We start from the raw sequence: 25,618 nt of genomic DNA, 5'->3' as shown, positions 1-25,618 counted from the left end.
GATTGAGCCAGGTCTCTGTTATAGCAATAATATCTATGAAAGTTAAGACACATGTGCAACATCTGGATATCTTTATTGTAGTAGACGTTTCGCCATCCAGTGGCTTTATCAATACAGATTCTAGGACATAATAGGAAGACAGTAGATGTCAGCCACAGCACCGTGTCTTCCTTTGCAGATGACACCCGAATCTGCATGACAGTGTCTTCCATTGCAGACACTGCAAAGCTCCAGGCAGACATCAACCAAATCTTTCAGTGGGCTGCAGAAAACAATATGAAGTTCAACGATGAGAAATTTCAATTACTCAGATATGGTAAACATGAGGAAATTAAATCTTCATCAGAGTACAAAACAAATTCTGGCCACAAAATAGAGCGAAACACCAAAGTCAAAGACCTGGGAGTGATCATGTCGGAGGATCTCACCTTCAAGGACCATAACATTGTATCAATCGCATCTGCTAGAAAAGTGACAGGATGGATAATGAGAACCTTCAAAACTAGGGAGGCCAAGCCCATGATGACACTCTTCAGGTCACTTGTTCTATCTAGGCTGGAATATTGCTGCACACTAACAGCACCTTTCAAGGCAGGTGAAATTGCCGACCTAGAAAATGTACAGAGAACTTTCACGGCGCGCATAACGGAGATAAAACACCTCAATTATTGGGAGCGCTTGAGGTTCCTAAACCTGTATTCCCTGGAACGCAGGAGGGAGAGATACATGATTATATACACCTGGAAAATCCTAGAGGGACTAGTACCGAACTTGCACACGAAAATCACTCATTACGAAAGCAAAAGACTTGGCAGACGATGCACCATCCCCCCAATGAAAAGCAGGGGTGTCACTAGCACGTTAAGAGACCATACAATAAGTGTCAGGGGCCCGAGACTGTTCAACTGCCTCCCAGCACACATAAGGGGGATTACCAACAGACCCCTGGCAGTCTTCAAGCTGGCACTGGACAAGCACCTAAAGTCAGTTCCGGATCAGCCGGGCTGTGGCTCGTATGTTGGTTTGCGTGCAGCCAGCAGCAACAGCCTGGTTGATCAGGCTCTGATCCACCAGGAGGCCTGGTCTCAGACCGGGCCGCGGGGGCGTTGACCCCCGGAACTCTCTCCAGGTAAACTCCAGGTAATATATAGTTGTATATAGTTGTATATAGTTCTACTGTCTTCCTATTATGTCCTAGAATCTGTATTGATAAAGCCACTGGATGGCGAAACGTCTACTACAATAAAGATATCCAGATGTTGCACATGTGTCTTAACTTTCATATTGTCGGTATTTTATACCTTTCTTGCACAATAATATCTATGTTTCCTGCACTTGCAATTAATCTTAGCTCATCTATCTTATTTCTTACACTCCTGCTATTAGTATAGTAAACCTTAAGGGAGCTAGTCCCTTGCTGCCCTCTGCTGTCCCCCTTTGTTTGCTGACCTGATCTATTGTCTTTATTTATAACTTCATGCTGAATGCCTTTTATACATTTACTGTTTCCAACCCAAGTGTTGCAACCTGCTTGTTTCCCACACACACCCATACCTCTATCTTCCATCAGTTTAAAATCATAATGGATTTAAGTTGGAAAAAATTAGATTTAGAAAGGACATAGGTAAGTACTGGTTTTCTAACAGAGTTGTGGATGCGTGGAATAATCTTCTCAGTGGGGTGATAGAGGCTAGGACCTTGGGTAGCTTTAAGAAGAGATTGGACAAATATATGAGTGGGAGGCGCTGGGTTTAATTAGTGTCATTGGGTACGGGAGTTAATTCTTGGGTAGCTTTGGGTAGAGGTCGTTTCGATAAGGACTTGCCTTGTATGGGCCAGTAGGCCTTCTGCAGTGTTCCTCCATTCTTATGTTCTTATGACATACCGAGAGACCTTGAAACACAAAGACCTTCATTCACCCGCTTACCTTTCTGTATTTACAACTCAAAGCTTCACCTGCATCAAATGCATCCTCATAGAAGCTCTTTGTCCATCACCAACACTGGAAATCTTTTTGTTCCAACACCACTGATTTTCACCAGTGTGCTCAGACAACACTAGAACCTCTTAAAGCTCTTACACATCTTATCATTCCCTATTTTCAACTTCAGTGATAGATATTACTAAAACTACATGTACTTCAACTCTCACACGTCCTGATACAAACTGCCCAGTAAAGTAGAGCGGAAACAGTCTGCCACGACCAACTACACAGCCGGTAATCATAGTGGACAGTGTAGCCTCACAATGCACAAAATACCATCACGTTAGCGACACACACAAGCTTCACATAAGATCTTCACAAAAATCTAACATGACCCCTTTAATCTTGTAATAAAGTTGGTAGAATTACCGACAATATGTAAAGTAAAGGGACACAAGTGCAACTAATGTGACATTTTATTGTGGCAACGTTTCGCTCTCCAGGAGCTTTATCAAGCGATTACGTAATCGCTTGATAAAGCTCCTGGAGAGCGAAACGTTGCCACAATAAAATGTCACATTAGTTGCACTTGTGTCCTTCCCTTTAATCTTACTGACCCGGGGATCGCTAAGTAAACGCTCATTGCATCAACGTGATACTAGAGTCTTGGAGCGTGGATAACACAACCTAATTTTTATTACTCCTACAGAAACTGGCCAAAACATGATACTACACATTTATAAATTACCTGGTTTTAAAGTTATACATAACTGAAGACTTGAAGAAAAGATAAGTGGATATGCAATTTACTGCGCTAAGATAAAATATATTACAGTATTTCAATGTACTAAAGATGAACTTAGGTAATAAATTTTTGGGCAATTTAAAATGAAAAATCTGAAGAGCAATAACACAACAGAAACACTACACTAACACCTCATAGCAGCATGACAAACCTTGATGACAACCTTGTGTGATGAATGGTTTGAAAAACCGACAAGTTGAAGATTGAGACACTTATGCAGCATATGGGAATCTTTATTCAGGAAACGTTTCGCCACACAGTGGCTTCATCAGTCCAATACAAAGAGGAAGGCGTAAGGAGAGGAGGAGAATGAGGTAATCAGTCCCTCAACCTGGAGTCGATGTGTTCAGTCCATCAATCTTGTAGAATGTACAGCATAGGGCCGTAGACGTGGCTTATATACTGTAGTGAGGTGACGTGAAGCAGATGGAGGCGGGGTCATAGTGGTACCGTCCACTAGTCGAAGTAGGTCTTCGTCCAAAGGTTGAACAAGTGTTGAAGAATTCTTTGTAACAAGATCCCATGATGCTGCAGTGTCTGACAGTTGTGATGAATGGTTTGAAAAACCGACAAGTTGAAGATTGAGACACTTATGCAGCATATGGGAATCTTTATTCAGGAAACGTTTCGCCACACAGTGGCTTCATAAGTGTCTCAATCTTCAACTTGTCGGTTTTTCAAACCATTCATCACAACTGTCAGACACTGCAGCATCATGGGATCTTGTTACAAAGAATTCTTCAACACTTGTTCAACCTTTGGACGAAGACCTACTTCGACTAGTGGACGGTACCACTATGACCCCGCCTCCATCTGCTTCACGTCACCTCACTACAGTATATAAGCCACGTCTACGGCCCTATGCTGTACATTCTACAAGATTGATGGACTGAACACATCGACTCCAGGTTGAGGGACTGATTACCTCATTCTCCTCCTCTCCTTACGCCTTCCTCTTTGTATTGGACTGATGAAGCCACTGTGTGGCGAAACGTTTCCTGAATAAAGATTCCCATATGCTGCATAAGTGTCTCAATCTTCATGACAACCTTGAAGACCTAATCATAAACAATAAACTAGATGACCTTTACTTATTAATTCCTAATGACTTTAATACTGACCTCATCCAGTCTGCTGTTTTTAAACATATGTAATTGCTTCTTAATACGATTAATAACCAAACTAACTAGAATGAAAGATTATTGCATCTTCCCTTGATCACATCTGGACCAATATAATAACTTTTCAAAAGAAGCCGGTATAATCACTATCTTCTGAGGGTAATAAAGTTGGTAGAATTACCGACAATATGTAAAGTAAAAGGACACAAGTGCAACTAATGTGACATTTATTGTGGCAACGTTTCGCTCTCCAGGAGCTTTATCAAGCCATTACAAACAATACATGGACACAGAGGGTATATAAAGGCTCAGAGTGAGGTGAATACTAGTGAGGTACCATATCGATGTTCACTAGTGGTAGTAGTAGTAGTAGTAGTAGTAGTAGTAGTAGTAGTAGTAGTGACAAAAGTAATACAATATGGTAGAGCAATTAATTCGTACATGAGTAAAAGGATATAAAAGCTATTACTTGGGTAACATAAAAATAGATTGGACAAATATAAACTGGAATGAGGCAGCTTGTTTCAGTGTTCACTCTCTGTGCTTTGTGTAGTATAACAGGAGAGACTATGTGATGGCAGGGTTTACTGTTTTCAGGAGGATTCTTGCTAAGAATAGTGGTACCTCACTAGTATTTACCTCACTCTGAGCCTTTATATACCCTCTGTGTCCATGTATTGTTTGTAATGGCTTGATAAAGCTCCTGGAGAGCGAAACGTTGCCACAATAAATGTCACATTAGTTGCACTTGTGTCCTTTTACTTTACATCTTCTGAGGGCAATTAACCCAGTTTAGCTAAGAAAGCCAAAAAGTGTGGCTTATTTGCACTGGGTTCTTTATTCCTCTTTCCCAGAATGAAACCTACAACAGATGGCTAACACCCATTTACTGCTAGGTGAAAAATTATAACGTCATATTAGTGTTGTTGTTTTATGAAGTTTGTACAGTGTTATATCTTTTAAAGTAATCTTTGTGTTGTCTTCCTTACAGAAATCATATAAACAGATAGATAAAAAAAAAAGTTTGTTGAAAAATAGAAGAAAAAAACAAATTTCTGTCATTGCTTATCAAACGATATGTTTTTATGAATTTAAGACAAAGTAAGGCAAGTCACTTGAGTGAGGCATCTGTTTGTAGCTGGATAGTTCCTAAATTCCGGTCAAGCGTCGACTGAGAACCATGGGCGCTGCGAACTCTAGCGAAGCGGGATCCAAGAGTGAAGGGCCTCCAGTCTCTTGTGAAGCGGGGTCCAAGAATGAAGCACCCGTGGCCCCAGTCTCTAGTGAGACTAGGCCCAAGGGTGAAACGCCTCAGTACTCTTCAGAAATCCAGCCACGAGAGGCTTCAATCGAGGATTCCGCGGAGACTTCCTGCAATGACCCCAAGGAACCCCCGGACCAGAGTAACGTTGACGGGCTCAAAGCCGATGAAAAGAACGAGTCGACAGTATCAGACGCGCCCACATGTAAAACAGCTTCTAGAGAGTGTCTGGACACCGGTGTGCATTTGAAGAAGTCGCTCGGCCTGTGGAACGGCGTGGGCATGAGCGTGGGCATAATGATCGGATCTGGCATCTTCGTATCACCCAAGACGGTGGTGCAGTACACAGGAAGTGTGGGCATGGCACTGATAGTGTGGGTGGCCACAGGACTCGTGTCCATGGTGGGAGCTCTCTGCTACGCCGAGCTTGGTGAGTCCTCACTCATGTCTTACTGATAACCTGTAAATAACCTTAATTTGTTTTATCTGATCTTCACGCAGAAGTTCAACAAGTTTTGGAAAATGAGAGATTAATGTAAAACTGTGTATTCTTACTCAGGATTTCGTGCAAAAATAAAGCTTTTGTTTATTGCACTGAAAAGCCTTACTTTATTTCATTATAGCTGCCATTAATTTTATTATTTGAGTATATGTCGTTTGTTATGGATCCTGCCTACTCATGTCAGTGAGCTCAGTGATAATTCTGCATATTGGCAGACAAAAAAAACCTATTTTACATCTTTTTTTTTTTTTAGTATTGCATCACCATGTGGCCATATACTGGACAAGAAGCCAGATTCAAGAATTTTATATTCCGGAAGAGGTGGGCAACACTGCCATTCTTCCCACTGTTGCTTGATCTTGTATGGTAACATTGACAAGTGCTACCATACAAGTTCAGACACATTGCTCAATTGTATTCTGCATCTTTCTCGTCGATGTTTATCTGGAGAGAGTTCCGGGGGTCAACGCCCCAGCGGCCCGGTCTGTGACCAGGCCTCCTTAGGTCAGTGTCCCAGGATGCGACCCACACCAGTCGACTAACACCCAGGTACCCATTTTACTGATGGGGAACATAGACAACAGGTGGAAAGAAACACGTCCAATGTTTCTACTCTGGCTGGGAATCGAACCCAGGCCCTCACCGTGTGAAGCGAGAGCGTTAACCACCAGGCCACCAGAGCCTGTGCTAAGTGTCTGTCCACACAATATGTGAGTGGACATGCACATCATATTTAAATATATTTTACATATTACACTTGATATATTTAACTTGATAGTCTAAATATTCTCCAATTGGAGTCCGCCAGCAGCTTCCATGCAAGTGACCAGATCTCACAATATACACTACAGAATTTCATTACTAGAAACTTTCGATAAAGCTTATTTTGTTTTAAGTTGCAGAGCAGCTCTGTTTGCTCCTCAGTTCCTTTCTCCTATATTATATTAGCCGACACCAGAGATAATATAGCCACCTCGGGCTGCTGCTGCTGCTGCTGCTGCTGCTGCTGCTGCTGCTGCTGCTGCTGTCTGTGGAATAAAAACACAAATGTAGCACTTAAAACATTTGATTAGGGAAAATTTTAAGCCAGGTTGGGGCCTTTTTTGAATCCCTCACGGATTGTATAGGTGGGTAGGTAGGGCCGAGTACGGTGATGTCCGGTGCTTGGGCATACGTCACCTGCTCGTGCAGTGTGTGTGGTGGGACAGAACCAACTTAGCTAGCACTTCTGAGACTTGTACTCTTGGCAGGGGGGCATAGTGTTGTGATTCAACTGTGTTCCTGTAAACCAATGTACTCTGATGCGCAGGAAAGATCACCCAAGTGAGCTGAACTATATATGTTAAACATTGTTGTATACATATATGGTCCGAGAATGCTCCAGTCATCTAAGCTGTATAGCCCTTGTGGTTTAGCGCTTCTTTTTGATTTTAATAATAATTATCCAATCATCTAATAACCTTCCTGCAACTTTATATACATTTCCAGGCACGACCATACCTCTCAATGGAGGCACCTACGTGTTTATCCTGGAGGCGTTCGGTCCACTGCCTGCGTTCCTCACTCTATGGAGCAAAATCCTCATTTCGAGACCAGCCGGCCGTGCCATAGTCGTCCTTACGTTCGCTAACTACCTCATACAAGCATTTCTCCCGGACTGTTCCTCTCCTCCCTACTACGCTGTCAGACTGCTGGCGGCCGCATTGCTCTGTGAGTATGAGGGAAGGTGTTCACTCTGTTTCAGATCATGTGTGTATAGACTCGGAACTTGAAGAGAAGTTCAGCATGCAGAGATCTTTCAACGCCAAAAGCAGTAAAATATTTATTAAATGCTGGAACTTTTTTACTTCCTTATATACAAACTTGAAATTAATACAAGAACATTATGATTAAGTAAGGTGCACTGTCGCACATACACTCTCTCTCACACACACACACACACACACACACACACACACACACACACACACACACACACACGCACACACACACACGGGCTGCCACCAACACACACACACACACACGGGCTGCCACCAACAAACACACACAAACACACACACACACACACACACACACACACACACACACACACACACACACACACACACACACACACACACACAGAAGGCAAATCCTGTGTCACAAACCTTCTGGAGTTTTATGATAAAATAACAGAAGTAAGACAAGAGAGAGAGGGGTGGGTTGATTGCATCTTCTTGGACTGCAAGAAGGCCTTTGACACAGTTCCTCACAAGAGATTAGTGCAGAAGCTAGAGCATCAGGCGCATATAACAGGAAGGGCACTGCAATGGATCAGAGAATACCTGACAGGGAGGCAACAACGAGTCATGGTACGTAATGATGTATCACAGTGGGCACCTGTGACGAGCGGGGTCCCACAGGGGTCGGTCCTAGGACCAGTGCTATTTTTGGTATATGTGAACGACATGACGGAAGGGTTAGACTCAGAAGTGTCCCTGTTTGCAGATGATGTGAAGTTAATGAGGAGAATTAAATCTGATGAGGACCAGGCAGGACTTCAAAGAGACCTGGACAGACTGGACACCTGGTCCAGCAAATGGCTTCTCGAATTTAATCCTGCCAAATGCAAAGTCATGAAGATAGGGGAAGGGCACAGAAGACCACAGACAGAGTATAGGCTAGGTGGCCAAAGACTGCAAACCTCACTCAAGGAGAAAGATCTTGGGGTGAGTATAACACCGAGCATGTCTCCGGAAGCACACATCAATCAGATAACTGCTGCAGCATATGGGCGCCTGGCAAACCTGAGAACAGCATTCCGACACCTTAGTAAGGAATCATTCAAGACACTGTACACCGTGTATGTCAGGCCCATACTGGAGTATGCAGCACCTGTTTGGAACCCGCACTTGATAAAGCACGTCAAGAAACTAGAGAAAGTACAAAGGTTTGCAACAAGGTTAGTTCCAGAGCTAAGGGGAATGTCCTATGAAGAAAGATTAAGGGAAATCGGCCTGACGACACTGGAGGACAGGAGGGTCAGGGGAGACATGATAACGACATATAAAATACTGCGTGGAATAGACAAGGTGGACAAGGACAGGATGTTCCAGGGAGGGGACACAGAAACAAGAGGCCACAATTGGAAGTTGAAGACACAAATGAGTCAGAGAGATAGTAGGAAGTATTTCTTCAGTCATAGAGTTGTAAGGCAGTGGAATAGCCTAGAAAATGACGTAGTGGAGGCAGGAACCATAAACAGTTTTAAGACGAGGTTTGATAAAGCTCATGGAGCGGGGAGAGAGAGGGTCTAGTAGCAACCGGTGAAGAGGCGGGGCCAGGAGCTAGGACTCGACCCCTGCAACCACAAATAGGTGAGTACAAATAGGTGAGTACACACACACACACGGGCTGCCACCAACACACACACACACACACGGGCTGCCACCAACAAACACACACAAACACACACACACACACACACACACACACACACACACACACACACACACACACACACACACACACACACACACACACACACACACACACACACACACACACGGGCTGCCACCAACACACACACACAAACACACACACACACATACACACACACACACACACACACACACGGGCTGCCACCAACACACACACACATACACACACACACACACACACACACACACACACACACACACACACACACACACACACACACACGGGATGCCACCAACACACACACACACAAACACACACACACACGGGCTGCCACCAACACACACACACACACACACACACGGGATGCCACCAACACACACACACACACACACACACACACACACACACACACACACACACGGGATGCCACCAACACACACACACACACACACACACACACACACACACACACACACACACACACACACACGGGCTGCCACCAACACACACACACACACGGGCTGCCACCAGCACACACACGGGCTGCCACTAACACACACACACGGGCTGCCACCAGCACACACACACACGGGCTGCCACCAACACACACACGGGCTGCCACTAACACACACACACGCGGGCTGCCACAAACACACACACACACACGGGCTGCCACTAACACACACACACACACACACACGGGCTGCCACCAACACACACACGGGCTGCCACCAACACACACACACGGGCTGCCACCAACACACACACACGGGCTGCCACTAACACACACACACACACACGGGCTGCCACCAACACACACACACGGGCTGCCACCAACACACACACACGGGCTGCCACTAACACACACACACACACGGGCTGCCACCAACACACACACACGGGCTGCCACCAACACACACACACGGGCTGCCACCAGCACACACACACACACGGGCTGCCACTAACACACACACACACACACACACGGGCTGCCACCAACACACACACACACGGGCTGCCACCAACACACACACACGGGCTGCCACTAACACACACACACACACACACGGTCTGCCACCAACACACACACACGGGCTGCCACCAACACACACACACGGGCTGCCACTAACACACACACACACACACACACACACACACACACACACACACACACACACACACACACACACGGGCTGCCAACATCACACACACACACACACGGGATGCCACCAACACACACACACACACACACACACACACACACACGGGCTGACACCAGCACACACACGGGCTGCCACTAACACACACACACACGGGCTGCCACCAGCACACATACACACATGGGCTGCCACCAACACACACACACGGGCTGCCACCAACACACACACACACGGGCTGCCACCAGCACACACACACACACGGGCTGCCACTAACACACACACACACACACATACACGGGCTGCCACCAACACACACACACGGGCTGCCACCAACACACACACACGGGCTGCCACTAACACACACACACACACGGGCTGCCACCAACACACACACACAGGCTACCACCAACACACATACACGGGCTGCCACCAACACACACGGGCTGCCACCAACACACACACACAGGCTTCCACCAACACACATACACAGGCTACCACCAACACGCATACACGGGCTGCCACCAACAGACACACACACAGGCTACCACCAACACCCATACACAGGCTACCACCAACACACACACACAGGCTACCACCAACACACATACACGGGCTGCCACCAATACACACACACACAGGCTACAACCAACACACACAGGCTACCACCAACACACATACACAGGCTACCACCAACACACACACACAGGCTACCACCAACACACACACAGAGGCTACCACCAACACACATACACAGGCTACCACCAACACACATACACAGGCTAGCACCAACACACACACACAGGCTACCACCAACACACACAGGCTACCACCAACACACATACACAGGCTACCACCAACACACATACACAGGCTACCACCAACACACATACACAGGCTACCACCAACACACACACACAGGCTACTACCAACACACACACACAGGCTACCACCAACACACACAGGCTACCACCAACACACACACACAGGCTACCACCAACACACACACACACAGGCTACCACCAACACACACACACAGGCTACCACCAACACACACAAGCTACCACCAACACACACACACAGGCTACCACCAACACACACACACAGGCTACCACCAACACACACAGGCTACCACCAACACACACACACAGGCTACCACCAACACACACACACAGGCTACCACCAACACACACACACAGGCTACCACCAACACACACACACAGGCTACCACCAACACACATACACAGGCTACCACCAACACACACACACAGGCTACCACCAACACACACAGGCTACCACCAACACACATACACAGGCTACCACCAACACACACACACAGGCTACCACCAACACACACACACAGGCTACCACCAACACACACAGGCTACCACCAACACACATACACAGGCTACCACCAACACACACACACAGGCTACCACCAACACACATACACAGGCTACCACCAACACACACACAGAGGCTACCACCAACACACACACACAGGCTACCACCAACACACACAGGCTACCACCAACACACATACACAGGCTACCACCAACACACACACACAGGCTACCACCAACACACACACACAGGCTACCACCAACACACACACACAGGCTACCACCAACACACATACACAGGCTACCACCAACACACACAGGCTACCACCAACACACACACACAGGCTACCACCAACACACATACACGGGCTGCCACCAACACACTCAGGCTACCACCAACACACACAGGCTACCACCAACACACACAGGCTACCACCAACACACACAGGCTACCACCAACACACACAGGCTACCACCAACACACACACACAGGCTACCACCAACACACACACACAGGCTACCACCAACACACATACACGGGCTGCCACCAACACACACACACAGGCTACCACCAACACACACACACAGGCTACCACCAACACACACAGGCTACCACCAACACACATACACAGGCTACCACCAACACACACACACAGGCTACCACCAACACACATACACAGGCTACCACCAACACACACACACAGGCTACCACCAACACACATACACGGGCTGCCACCAACACACTCAGGCTACCACCAACACACACAGGCTACCACCAACACACACAGGCTACCACCAACACACACAGGCTACCACCAACACACACAGGCTTCCACCAACACACACACACAGGCTACCACCAACACACACACACAGGCTACCACCAACACACATACACGGGCTGCCACCAACACACACACACAGGCTACCACCAACACACACACATAGGCTACCACCAACACACACAGGCTACCACCAACACACATACACAGGCTACCACCAACACACACACACAGGCTACCACCAACACACATACACAGGCTACCACCAACACACACACACAGGCTACCACCAACACACACACACAGGCTACCACCAACACACATACACGGGTTGTTACTAACACACACACACACACACACAGGCTACCACCAACACACACAGGCTACCACCAACACACATACACAGGCTACCACCAACACACACACACAGGCTACCACCAACACACACACACAGGCTACCACCAACACACATACACGGGTTGTTACTAACACACACACACACACACACACAGGCTACCACCAACACACACACACAGGCTACCACCAACACACATACACGGGCTGCCACTAACACACACACACACACACACAGGCTACCACCAACACATCAAACAGAAAATCTGACCTGTTAACATTACGCTCATCCTGTCTTCTCCCTCTCAGGTATAATAATATACATTAACTGCATGGGTCTCAAGCTTGGCACCAAGATCCAGGACGCCTTATCTCTGACCAAGGTCCGTGTTCTCTATTTTTCCAAAAGTACCTACGAATTGGTAGTAACTTTCATTTTGAATAATTACTGATTCTATGTGAATATATCGCATATTTATATCGCCTGTGACTGTAGCCGAAGTTGTTACCTGTATCACCTTCAATAACTGAGTAAACTCTCAGCGTATATACACTGAAAGATATTTTCGCGTGTCCATATCTATGTTCTTACAGACACAAATTTCTGAAGCATCGGCCAAAACGCGAAAAAATTAAAAAATAATGAAAAATATGAAGAATTAGTATTTAAAGTAAAATATTAAGATTTTATGGGCTAGTAACCCCTTCTCATGTATACATTACTAAGTTTATGAAGAGAGACTTTCGTTTTTCTTTTTGGATTACCCATGAGGCGTCGCTAGAGTTGGTGTCACCCGGGGCAGCATCTTTCGTGTCACCCCCATGAAATTCAAGGGAGGGGGGATGGGGGGTAAACTCCAGTTACGTCACTACTGCATGACCAGTTACGTCAATACCGCATGACCAGTTACGTCACTACTGCATGACCAGTTATGTCACTACTGCATGACCAGTTACGTCACTACTGCATGACCAGTTACGTCACTACTGCATGACCAGTTATATCACTACTGCATGACCAGTTACGTCACTACTGCATGACCAGTTACGTCACTACTGCATGACCAGTTACGTCACTACTGCATGACCAGTTACGTCACTACTGCATGACCAGTTACGTCACTACTGCATGATCAGTTACGTCACTACTGCATGACCAGTTATGTCACTACTGCATGACCAGTTACGTCAATACCGCATGACCAGTTACGTCACTACTGCATGACCAGTTATGTCACTACTGCATGACCAGTTACGTCACTACTGCATGACCAGTTACGTCACTACTGCATGACCAGTTACGTCACTACTGCATGACCAGTTATATCACTACTGCATGACCAGTTACGTCACTACTGCATGACCAGTTACGTCACTACTGCATGACCAGTTACGTCACTACTGCATGACCAGTTACGTCACTACTGCATGACCAGTTACGTCACTACTGCATGATCAGTTACGTCACTACTGCATGACCAGTTATGTCACTACTGCATGACCAGTTACGTCACTACTGCATGACCAGTTATATCACTACTGCATGACCAGTTACGTCACTACTGCATGACCAGTTACGTCACTACTGCATGACCAGTTACGTCACTACTGCATGACCAGTTACGTCACTACTGCATGACCAGTTATGTCACTACTGCATGACCAGTTACGTCACTACTGCATGACCAGTTACGTCACTACTGCATGACCAGTTACGTCACTACTGCATGACCAGTTATATCACTACTGCATGACCAGTTACGTCACTACTGCATGACCAGTTACGTCACTACTGCATGACCAGTTACGTCACTACTGCATGACCAGTTACGTCACTACTGCATGACCAGTTACGTCACTACTGCATGATCAGTTACGTCACTACTGCATGACCAGTTATGTCACTACTGCATGACCAGTTACGTCACTACTGCATGACCAGTTACGTCACTACTGCATGACCAGTTACGTCACTACTGCATGACCAGTTACGTCACTACTGCATGACAAGTTATGTCACTACTGCATGACCAGTTATGTCACTACTGCATGACCAGTTACGTCACTACTGCATGACCAGTTACGTCACTACTGCATGATCAGTTACGTCACTACTGCATGACCAGTTACGTCACTACTGCATGACCAGTTACGTCACTACTGCATGACCAGTTATGTCACTACTGCGTGACCAGTTACGTCACTACTGCATGACCAGTTACGTCACTACTGCATGACCAGTTATGTCACTACTGCATGACCAGTTACGTCACTACTGCATGACCAGTTACGTCACTACTGCATGACCAGTTATGTCACTACTGCATGACCAGTTACGTCACTACTGCATGACCAGTTACGTCACTACTGCATGACCAGTTATGTCACTACTGCATGACCAGTTACGTCACTACTGCATGACCAGTTACGTCACTACTGCATGACCAGTTATGTCACTACTGCATGACCAGTTACGTCACTACTGCATGACCAGTTACGTCACTACTGCATGACCAGTTACGTCACTGCTGCATGACCAGTTACGTCACTACTGCATGACCAGTTACGTCACTACTGCATGACCAGTTATGTCACTACTGCATGACCAGTTACGTCACTACTGCATGACCAATTACGTCACTACTGCATGACAAGTTGCGTCACTACTGCATGACCAGTTACGTCACTACTGCATGACCAGTTATGTCACTACTGCATGACCAGTTACGTCACTACTGCATGACCAGTTACGTCACTACTGCATGACCAGTTAAGTCACTACTGCATGACCAGTTATGTCACTACTGCATGACCAGTTACGTCACTACTGCATGATCAGTTACGTCACTACTGCATGACCAGTTATGTCACTACTGCATGATCAGTTACGTCACTACTGCATGACCAGTTATGTCACTACTGCATGACCAGTTATGTCACTACTGCATGACCAGTTACGTCACTACTGCACGACCAGTTACGTCACTACTGCATGACCAGTTATGTCACTACTACATGACCAGTTACGTCACTTTTGCATGATCAGTTACGTCACTACTGCATGACCAGTTACGTCACTACTGCGTGACCAGTTACGTCACTACTGCATGACCAGTTACGTCACTACTGCATGACCAGTTACGTCACTACTGCATGACCAGTTACGTCACTACTGCATGACCAGTTACGTCACTACTGCATGATCAGTTACGTCACTACTGCATGACCAGTTACGTCACTACTGCATGACCAGTTACGTCACTACTGCATGACCAGTTACGTCACTACTGCATGACCAGTTACGTCACTACTGCATGACCAGTTACGTCACTACTGCATGACCAGTTACGTCACTACTGCATGACCAGTTACGTCACTACTGCATGACCAGTTACGTCACTACTGCATGACCAATTACGTCACTACTGCATGACCAGTTACGTCACTACTGCATGACCAGTTACGTCACTACTGCATGACCAATTACGTCACTTCTGCATGACCAGTTACGTCACTACTGCATGACCAGTTACGTCACTACTGCATGACCAGTTACGTCACTACTGCATGACCAGTTACGTCACTACTGCATGATCAGTTACGTCACTACTGCATGACCAGTTACGTCACTACTGCATGACCAGTTACGTCACTACTGCATGACCAGTTACGTCACTACTGCATGACCAGTTACGTCACTACTGCATGACCAGTTACGTCACTACTGCATGACCAGTTACGTCACTACTGCATGACCAGTTACGTCACTACTGCATGACCAGTTACGTCACTACTGCATGACCAGTTACGTCACTACTGCATGACCAGTTACGTCACTACTGCATGACCAGTTACGTCACTACTGCATGACCAGTTACGTCACTACTGCATGACCAGTTACGTCACTACTGCATGACCAGTTACGTCACTACTGCATGACCAGTTACGTCACTACTGCATGACCAGTTACGTCACTACTGCATGACCAGTTACGTCACTACTGCATGACCAGTTACGTCACTACTGCATGACCAGTTACGTCACTACTGCATGACCAGTTACGTCACTACTGCATGACCAGTTATGCCACTACTGCATGACCAGTTACGTCACTACTGCATGACCAGTTATGCCACTACTGCATGACCAGTTACGTCACTACTGCATGACCAGTTACGTCACTACTGCATGACCAGTTATGCCACTACTGCATGACCAGTTACGTCACTACTGCATGACCAGTTATGCCACTACTGCATGACCAGTTACGTCACTACTGCATGACCAGTTACGTCACTACTGCATGACCAGTTACGTCACTACTGCATGACCAGTTATGCCACTACTGCATGACCAGTTACGTCACTACTGCATGACCAGTTACGTCACTACTGCATGACCAGTTAAGTCACTACTGCATGACCAGTTACGTCACTACTGCATGACCAGTTACGTCACTACTGCATGACCAGTTACGTTACTACTACATGACCAGTTACGTCACTACTGCATGACCAGTTAAGCCACTACTGCATGACCAGTTACGTCACTACTGCATGACCAGTTAAGTCACTACTGCATGACCAGTTACGTTACTACTACATGACCAGTTACGTCACTACTGCATGACCAGTTACGTCACTACTGCATGACCAGTTACGTCACTACTGCATGACCAGTTACGTCACTACTGCATGACCAGTTATGCCACTACTGCATGACCAGTTACGTCACTACTGCATGACCAGTTATGCCACTACTGCATGACCAGTTACGTTACTACTGCATGACCAGTTACGTCACTACTGCATGACCAGTTATGCCACTACTGCATGACCAGTTACGTCACTACTGCATGACCAGTTATGCCACTACTGCATGACCAGTTACGTCACTACTGCATGACCAGTTACGTCACTACTGCATGACCAGTTACGTCACTACTGCATGACCAGTTATGCCACTACTGCATGACCAGTTACGTCACTACTGCATGACCAGTTACGTCACTACTGCATGACCAGTTACGTCACTACTGCATGACCAGTTACGTCACTACTGCATGACCAGTTACGTCACTACTGCATGACCAGTTACGTCACTACTGCATGACCAGTTATGCCACTACTGCATGACCAGTTACGTCACTACTGCATGACCAGTTACGTCACTACTGCATGACCAGTTATGCCACTACTGCATGACCAGTTACGTCACTACTGCATGACCAGTTATGCCACTACTGCATGACCAGTTACGTCACTACTGCATGACCAGTTATGCCACTACTGCATGACCAGTTACGTCACTACTGCATGACCAGTTATGCCACTACTGCATGACCAGTTACGTCACTACTGCATGACCAGTTATGCCACTACTGCATGACCAGTTACGTCACTACTGCATGACCAGTTACGTCACTACTGCATGACCAGTTACGTCACTACTGCATGACCAGTTATGCCACTACTGCATGACCAGTTACGTCACTACTGCATGACCAGTTACGTCACTACTGCATGACCAGTTACGTCACTACTGCATGACCAGTTATGCCACTACTGCATGACCAGTTACGTCACTACTGCATGACCAGTTACGTCACTACTGCATGACCAGTTATGCCACTACTGCATGACCAGTTACGTCACTACTGCATGACCAGTTACGTCACTACTGCATGACCAGTTACGTCACTACTGCATGACCAGTTATGCCACTACTGCATGACCAGTTACGTCACTACTACATGACCAGTTACGTCACTACTGCATGACCAGTTATGCCACTACTGCATGACCAGTTACGTCACTACTGCATGACCAGTTACGTCACTACTGCATGACCAGTTATGCCACTACTGCATGACCAGTTACGTCACTACTGCATGACCAGTTACGTCACTACTGCATGACCAGTTACGTCACTACTGCATGACCAGTTATGCCACTACTGCATGACCAGTTACGTCACTACTGCATGACCAGTTACGTCACTACTGCATGACGAGTAACTAATGTTTAACAATAAGAACGTTTAAGGGCCATAAACTGAACAGGAGAATACTTCTCAACTTTATTAATGATAAAATAAATAATCGTAGTAATATTGAGGAAACACAAACTCAAATACCACTCTGAGTACACCAACACATCCTGTAGTTATTCGTCTTCAACGATGTAAAAACAAAAAAAAAATAGAAAAAAAAAATACAATATCAGAGAAACACTAGTTCCAATTTGACCTTGAATACAGGTAACATCTCAGTGAATCTTATCTTACATTTGACCTTGAATACAGGTAACATCTCAGTGAATCTGATCTTACATTTGACCTTGAGTACAGGTAACATCTCAGTGAATCTTATCTTACATTTGACCTTGAATACAGGTAACATCTCAGTGAATCTGATCTTACATTTGACCTTGAGTACAGGTAACATCTCAGTGAATCTGATCTTACATTTAACCTTGAGTACAGGTAACATCTCAGTGAATCTGATCTTACATTTAACCTTGAGTACAGGTAACATCTCAGTGAATCTTATCTTACATTTGACCTTGAATACAGGTAACATCTCAGTGAATCTGATCTTACATTTGACCTTGAGTACAGGTAACATCTCAGTGAATCTGATCTTACATTTGACCTTGAGTACAGGTAACATCTCAGTGAATCTGATCTTACATTTGACCTTGAGTACAGGTAACATCTCAGTGAATCTTATCTTACATTTGACCTTGAGTACAGGTAACATCTCAGTGAATCTTATCTTACATTTGACCTTGAGTACAGGTAACATCTCAGTGAATCTGATCTTACATTTGACCTTGAGTACAGGTAACATCTCAGTGAATCTGATCTTACATTTGACCTTGAGTACAGGTAACATCTCAGTGAATCTGATCTTACATTTGACCTTGAGTACAGGTAACATCTCAGTGAATCTTATCTTACATTTGACCTTGAGTACAGGTAACATCTCAGTGAATCTTATCTTACATTTGACCTTGAGTACAGGTAACATCTCAGTGAATCTGATCTTACATTTGACCTTGAGTACAGGTAACATCTCAGTGAATCTGATCTTACATTTAACCTTGAGTACAGGTAACATCTCAGTGAATCTTATCTTACATTTGACCTTGAGTACAGGTAACATCTCAGTGAATCTGATCTTACATTTGACCTTGAGTACAGGTAACATCTCAGTGAATCTGATCTTACATTTGACCTTGAGTACAGGTAACATCTCAGTGAATCTGATCTTACATTTGACCTTGAGTACAGGTAACATCTCAGTGAATCTTATCTTACATTTGACCTTGAGTACAGGTAACATCTCAGTGAATTTGATCTTACATTTGACCTTGAGTACAGGTAACATCTCAGTGAATCTGATCTTACATTTGACCTTGAGTACAGGTAACATCTCAGTGAATCTGATCTTACATTTAACCTTGAGTACAGGTAACATCTCAGTGAATCTGATCTTACATTTAACCTTGAGTACAGGTAACATCTCAGTGAATCTGATCTTACATTTAACCTTGAGTACAGGTAACATCTCAGTGAATCTTATCTTACATTTGACCTTGAGTACAGGTAACGTCTCAGTGAATCTTATCTTACATTTGACCTTGAGTACAGGTAACATCTCAGTGAATCTGATCTTACATTTAACCTTGAGTACAGGTAACATCTCAGTGAATCTGATCTTACATTTAACCTTGAGTACAGGTAACATCTCAGTGAATCTGATCTTACATTTGACCTTGAGTACAGGTAACATCTCAGTGAATCTGATCTTACATTTGACCTTGAGTACAGGTAACGTCTCAGTGAATCTTATCTTACATTTGACCTTGAGTACAGGTAACATCTCAGTGAATCTGATCTTACATTTAACCTTGAGTACAGGTAACATCTCAGTGAATCTGATCTTACATTTAACCTTGAGTACAGGTAACATCTCAGTGAATCTTATCTTACATTTGACCTTGAGTACAGGTAACGTCTCAGTGAATCTTATCTTACATTTGACCTTGAGTACAGGTAACATCTCAGTGAATCTGATCTTACATTTAACCTTGAGTACAGGTAACATCTCAGTGAATCTGATCTTACATTTAACCTTGAGTACAGGTAACATCTCAGTGAATCTGATCTTACATTTGACCTTGAGTACAGGTAACATCTCAGTGAATCTGATCTTACATTTGACCTTGAGTACAGGTAACGTCTCAGTGAATCTTATCTTACATTTGACCTTGAGTACAGGTAACATCTCAGTGAATCTGATCTTACATTTAACCTTGAGTACAGGTAACATCTCAGTGAATCTGATCTTACATTTAACCTTGAGTACAGGTAACATCTCAGTGAATCTGATCTTACATTTAACCTTGAGTACAGGTAACATCTCAGTGAATCTTATCTTACATTTGACCTTGAGTACAGGTAACATCTCAGTGAATCTGATCTTACATTTGTCCTTGAGTACAGGTAACATCTCAGTGAATCTGATCTTACATTTAACCTTGAGTACAGGTAACATCTCAGTGAATCTGGTCTTACATTTGACCTTGAGTACGGGTAACATCTCAGTGAATCTGATCTTACATTTGACCTTGAGTACAGGTAACATCTCAGTGAATCTGATCTTACATTTGACCTTGAGTACAGGTAACATCTCAGTGAATCTGATCTTACATTTAACCTTGAGTACAGGTAACATCTCAGTGAATCTGATCTTACATTTAACCTTGAGTACAGGTAACATCTCAGTGAATCTGATCTTACATTTAACCTTGAGTACAGGTAACATCTCAGTGAATCTGATCTTACATTTCCTTGCCTTCAATTATGCAAAATCGTCTATCACATCATCAAAATCAGTGATTTTCCCTATATATGCCTATTTGTACTTTGTTAATATATAATAGGCTATATAGCACTGTTTTGGGCATTAGTGTAAACTTCTTTAGAGGCTCTATGGTGTCACCCCCTAAATGGTGTCACCCGGGGCGGCCCGCCCCCGGCCCCATTACGACGCCCCTGGGTCACCCTGCCTAGGTGGGATCACACCGGTGCGTTGAAAGAAAGATCAAGATTTGATCTGATTTTTTAAGTACATACAGCCTTAATGATTCTCGTGTAGTGGATAGAACTGAAACTCAATAAACCAATCCAGCAACCTTCAACTCCACAAGGTACTGGCCCTGATCATCATCATAGTGGCCGGGGTCCACCACCTGGCCCGGGGCCACGTTGAGCACTATGTGGACCCCATGAAGAACACTGTGTGGGACGCCGCCTCTTTCGCCACTGCTTTCTACTCGACACTCTTCGCCTACGGTGGCTGGTGAGTGGAGGTGCGATGAGTGTATCGTGAAGACTGGTATTGGTGAATGGAAGTAGATGGTGACTGTATAGTGCAGACTGTATACTGATGGTAGGCGCTGTTGAACGACTGTTACGTTAGCTATAAGAAAGAACATGACTGGTGGTTCTGTGACAGTGGAGGCTTAACTCTCAGTAAGAAACATAACGAAGGCCATCATAGGCAAATCCAGGGAAGAGTCTCCTGTGTTACCTTCTAACCTGCCTCTTGAGGTTCAGGCTTCTTGTCTGAAGTGTCTCTGATCTCTCATCATCGCCTTCCTTTACCTGTGTATTTAATCTTAATAAGGTCAAGCACAAGTAGTGTGATTATTAGATTTGTATTCATAATTTCCGAGTCATACCATGTCATACCAACATCGCTCTCCAGATTGTTCCACTTCCTAACATCCATTTGACTCATCTAAACTGCCAACTTTGTGTGTGTGTGTGTGTGTGTGTGTGTGTGTGTGTGTGTGTGTGTGTGTGTGTGTGTGTGTGTGTGTGTGTGTGTGTGTGTGTGTGTGTGTGTGTGTGTGTAATCACCTATTTGTAATCACCTATTTGTGGTTGCAGGGGTCGAGTCACAGCTCCTGGCCCCGCCTCTTCGCTGATTGCTACTAGGTCCTCTCTCTCCCTGCCCCATGAGCTCTATCATACCTCGCCTTAAAACTATGTATGGTTCCTGCCTCCACCACATCACTTTCTAGGCTATTCCATGGCCTGACTACTCTATGACTGAAGAAATACTTCCTAACATCCCTTTGATTCATCTGAGTCTTCAACTTCCAATTGTGACCTCTTGTGTCTGTGTCCCATCTCTGGAACATCCCGTCTTTGTCCACCTCGTCTATTCCGCGCAGTATTTTATATGTCGTTATCATGTCTCCCCTGACCCTCCTGGCCTCCAGTGTCGTCAGGCCGATTTCCCTCAACCTTTCTTCATAGGACAATCCCCGTAGCTCTGGGACTAGTCTTGTTGCAAACCTTTGCACTTTCTCTAATTTCTTGACGTGCTTGACTAGGTGTGGATTCCAAACTGGTGCTGCATACTCCAGTATGGGCCTGACGTAGATGGTGTACAGAGTCTTAAACGAATCCTTACTGAGGTATCGGAACGCTATCCGTAGGTTTGCCAGGCGCCCGTATGCTGCAGCAGTTATCTGATTGATGTGCGCCTCAGGAGATATGCTCGGTGTTATACTCACCCCCAGATCTTTTTCCTTGAGTGAGGTTTGCAGTCTTTGACCACCTAAACAATATTGTGTCTGCGGTCTTCTTTGCCCTTCCCCAATCTTCATGACTTTGCATTTGGCAGGGTTAAATTCAAGGAGCCAGTTGCTGGACCAGGCTTGTAGCCTGTGTGTGTGTGTATGTGTGCTTTGTTTTCAGTCCACAGTGGATGTTTACTTCGACTCTAGATTATCCCTTGACTAACTGTTTTAAATATACTGGTATGCTTTGCGTACAGAATAAAAAACTTCAATAACACAGATCAAATTTCAGTTTATTTAAAGGGCTGAAGGGGTTTTACAATATTGGAAACTTGCCTGCCCACTCATAATGATGCTGACGCCTGTGCTCATACTCATGCTGACGCTTGTGTTCATACTCATGCTGACGCTTGTGTTCATACAACAATCTCTCTCTTACACAAGTTTGTTTTTTTATCCTTCAATGTATCGGGCCTTGTACATATATATTTTTAATGGACCTACACAGAGAAAGTTTTCCATAGGTGTCACAGCTGTTGTGTTTAATAATAATAATAATAATAATAATAATAATAATAATAATAATAATAATAATAATAATAATAATAATAATAATAATAATAATAATAACAATAATAATAATAATAATAATAATAATAATAATAATAATAATAATAATAATAATAATAATAATAATAATAATAATAATAATAATAATAATAATATTGAAAGAGGTTATAAAGCTTATATTTGTTGTGACAGGAGCAGCCTGACCTACCTGACTGAGGAACTGAAGGACCCGTACAGGTAAGTTGAATTTGCTTAAGGTACCCGAGGGAGGGTGGAAGGGCCTTGATGCTGGTGAAAGGCTGTTGATACCATGGAATTGGAGCCACAGTTCCCCTTCCTTGGATCAAGCATGATTTCCTACCAATGAACAGGCGTTCAGTACTTCATCTTCAGTAATGATAATCTCAAGGTTGTGTGCGCGTGCACGCCTGTGTGTGTGTGTGTGTGTGTGTTTGTGTGTGTGTGTGTGAGTGTGTGTGTGTGTGTGTGTTTGTGTGTGTGTGTGAGTGTGTGTGTGTGTGTGTGTGTGTGTATGTGTGTGTGTTTGTGTGTGTGTGTGTGTGTGAGTGTGTGTGTGTGTGTGTGTGTGTGTGTGTGTGTGGCAACAGCGCATTCTAGATTCAAACATGACATCCACACATACACACAATACCTCTCCCCCACACAATATTTCCATACACACACACACACACACACACACACACACACACACTATACCTAAACACAATACATCAGTACACATAACCTTCACACACGCATTATCCCCCAACACAATACCTCCACACGCAATACCTTTGCACACAACGCCCAACATGCAGAACTCAGACACACAATACGAATTAGAATTTCAGGAATATGCAACAAAATAAATTGCATCTTGTTGCAGGACTATGCCGCGAGCCATCGCTATCTCAATGGGAATAGTGACAGTGATATACACACTCACCAATGTTGCTTACTATGCTGTCTTGACTCCTGCTGAGATCCTCTCTTCCAGTGCTGTGGCTGTGGTGAGTATATATATGCTGTGTCTTCCAGTGGTGTGGCTGTGGTGAGTATATATATGCTGTGTCCACCAGTACTGTGACTGTGGCGAGTATATATATGCTGTGTACTCCAGTGTTGTGGCTGTGTTTAGTATCTTTCAACAAACCGGCCGTATCCCACCTAGGCAGGGTGACCAAAAAAAGAAAAACAAAAGTTTCTCTTTTTAACTTTAGTAATATATACAGGAGAAGAGGTTACTAGACCCTTGCTCCAGGCATTTCAGTCGCCTCTTACAACACGCATGGCTTACGGAGGAAGAATTCTGTTCCACTTCCCTATGGAGATAAGAGGAAATAAACAAGAACAAGAACTAGTAAGAAACTAGAAGAAAACCCAGAGGGGTGTGTATATATATGCTTGTACTTGTATGTGTAGTGTGACCTAAGTGTAAGTAGAAGTAGCAAGACGTACCTGAAATCTTGCATGTTTATGAGACAGAAAAAAGACACCAGCAATCGTACCATCATGTAAAACAATTAAAGGCTTCCATTTTACACTCACTTGGCAGGACGGTAGTACCACCCTAGGCGGTTGCTGTCTACCAACCTACTATATATATATATATATATATATATATATATATATATATATATATATATATATATATATATATATATATATATATATATATATATATATATATATATATATATATATATATATATATGTATATATATATATATATATATATATGCAGAACAACCACTGTGAAAAAATAGTGAAATTCCAAACTC

General features: G+C 44.5%; 1 protein-coding gene across 1 annotated transcript in view; it reads left to right on the top strand.

Annotated features, from left to right (window-relative positions):
- Positions 1-4,844: 4,844 nt before the first annotated feature.
- The window catches only part of LOC128684982 (Y+L amino acid transporter 2-like), a 48,956-nt gene continuing 28,182 nt past the window's right edge, over positions 4,845-25,618 (top strand). The window contains exons 1-6 of the mRNA XM_070094421.1: positions 4,845-5,541; positions 7,102-7,323; positions 12,979-13,052; positions 21,885-22,036; positions 24,030-24,074; positions 24,724-24,847. Coding sequence (XP_069950522.1) covers positions 5,031-5,541; positions 7,102-7,323; positions 12,979-13,052; positions 21,885-22,036; positions 24,030-24,074; positions 24,724-24,847 — 1,128 coding nt within the window. The 5' untranslated portion in view covers positions 4,845-5,030. The remainder of the gene's footprint in view (positions 5,542-7,101; positions 7,324-12,978; positions 13,053-21,884; positions 22,037-24,029; positions 24,075-24,723; positions 24,848-25,618) is intronic.

The sequence above is a fragment of the Cherax quadricarinatus genome, chromosome 1 (genome assembly GCF_038502225.1).
Source record: "Cherax quadricarinatus isolate ZL_2023a chromosome 1, ASM3850222v1, whole genome shotgun sequence".
In the NCBI taxonomy this organism is placed as follows: Eukaryota; Metazoa; Arthropoda; class Malacostraca; order Decapoda; family Parastacidae; genus Cherax; species Cherax quadricarinatus.
Note: the sequence above shows the minus strand (reverse complement) of the source record. Positions and strands in the feature narration are given on the sequence as shown.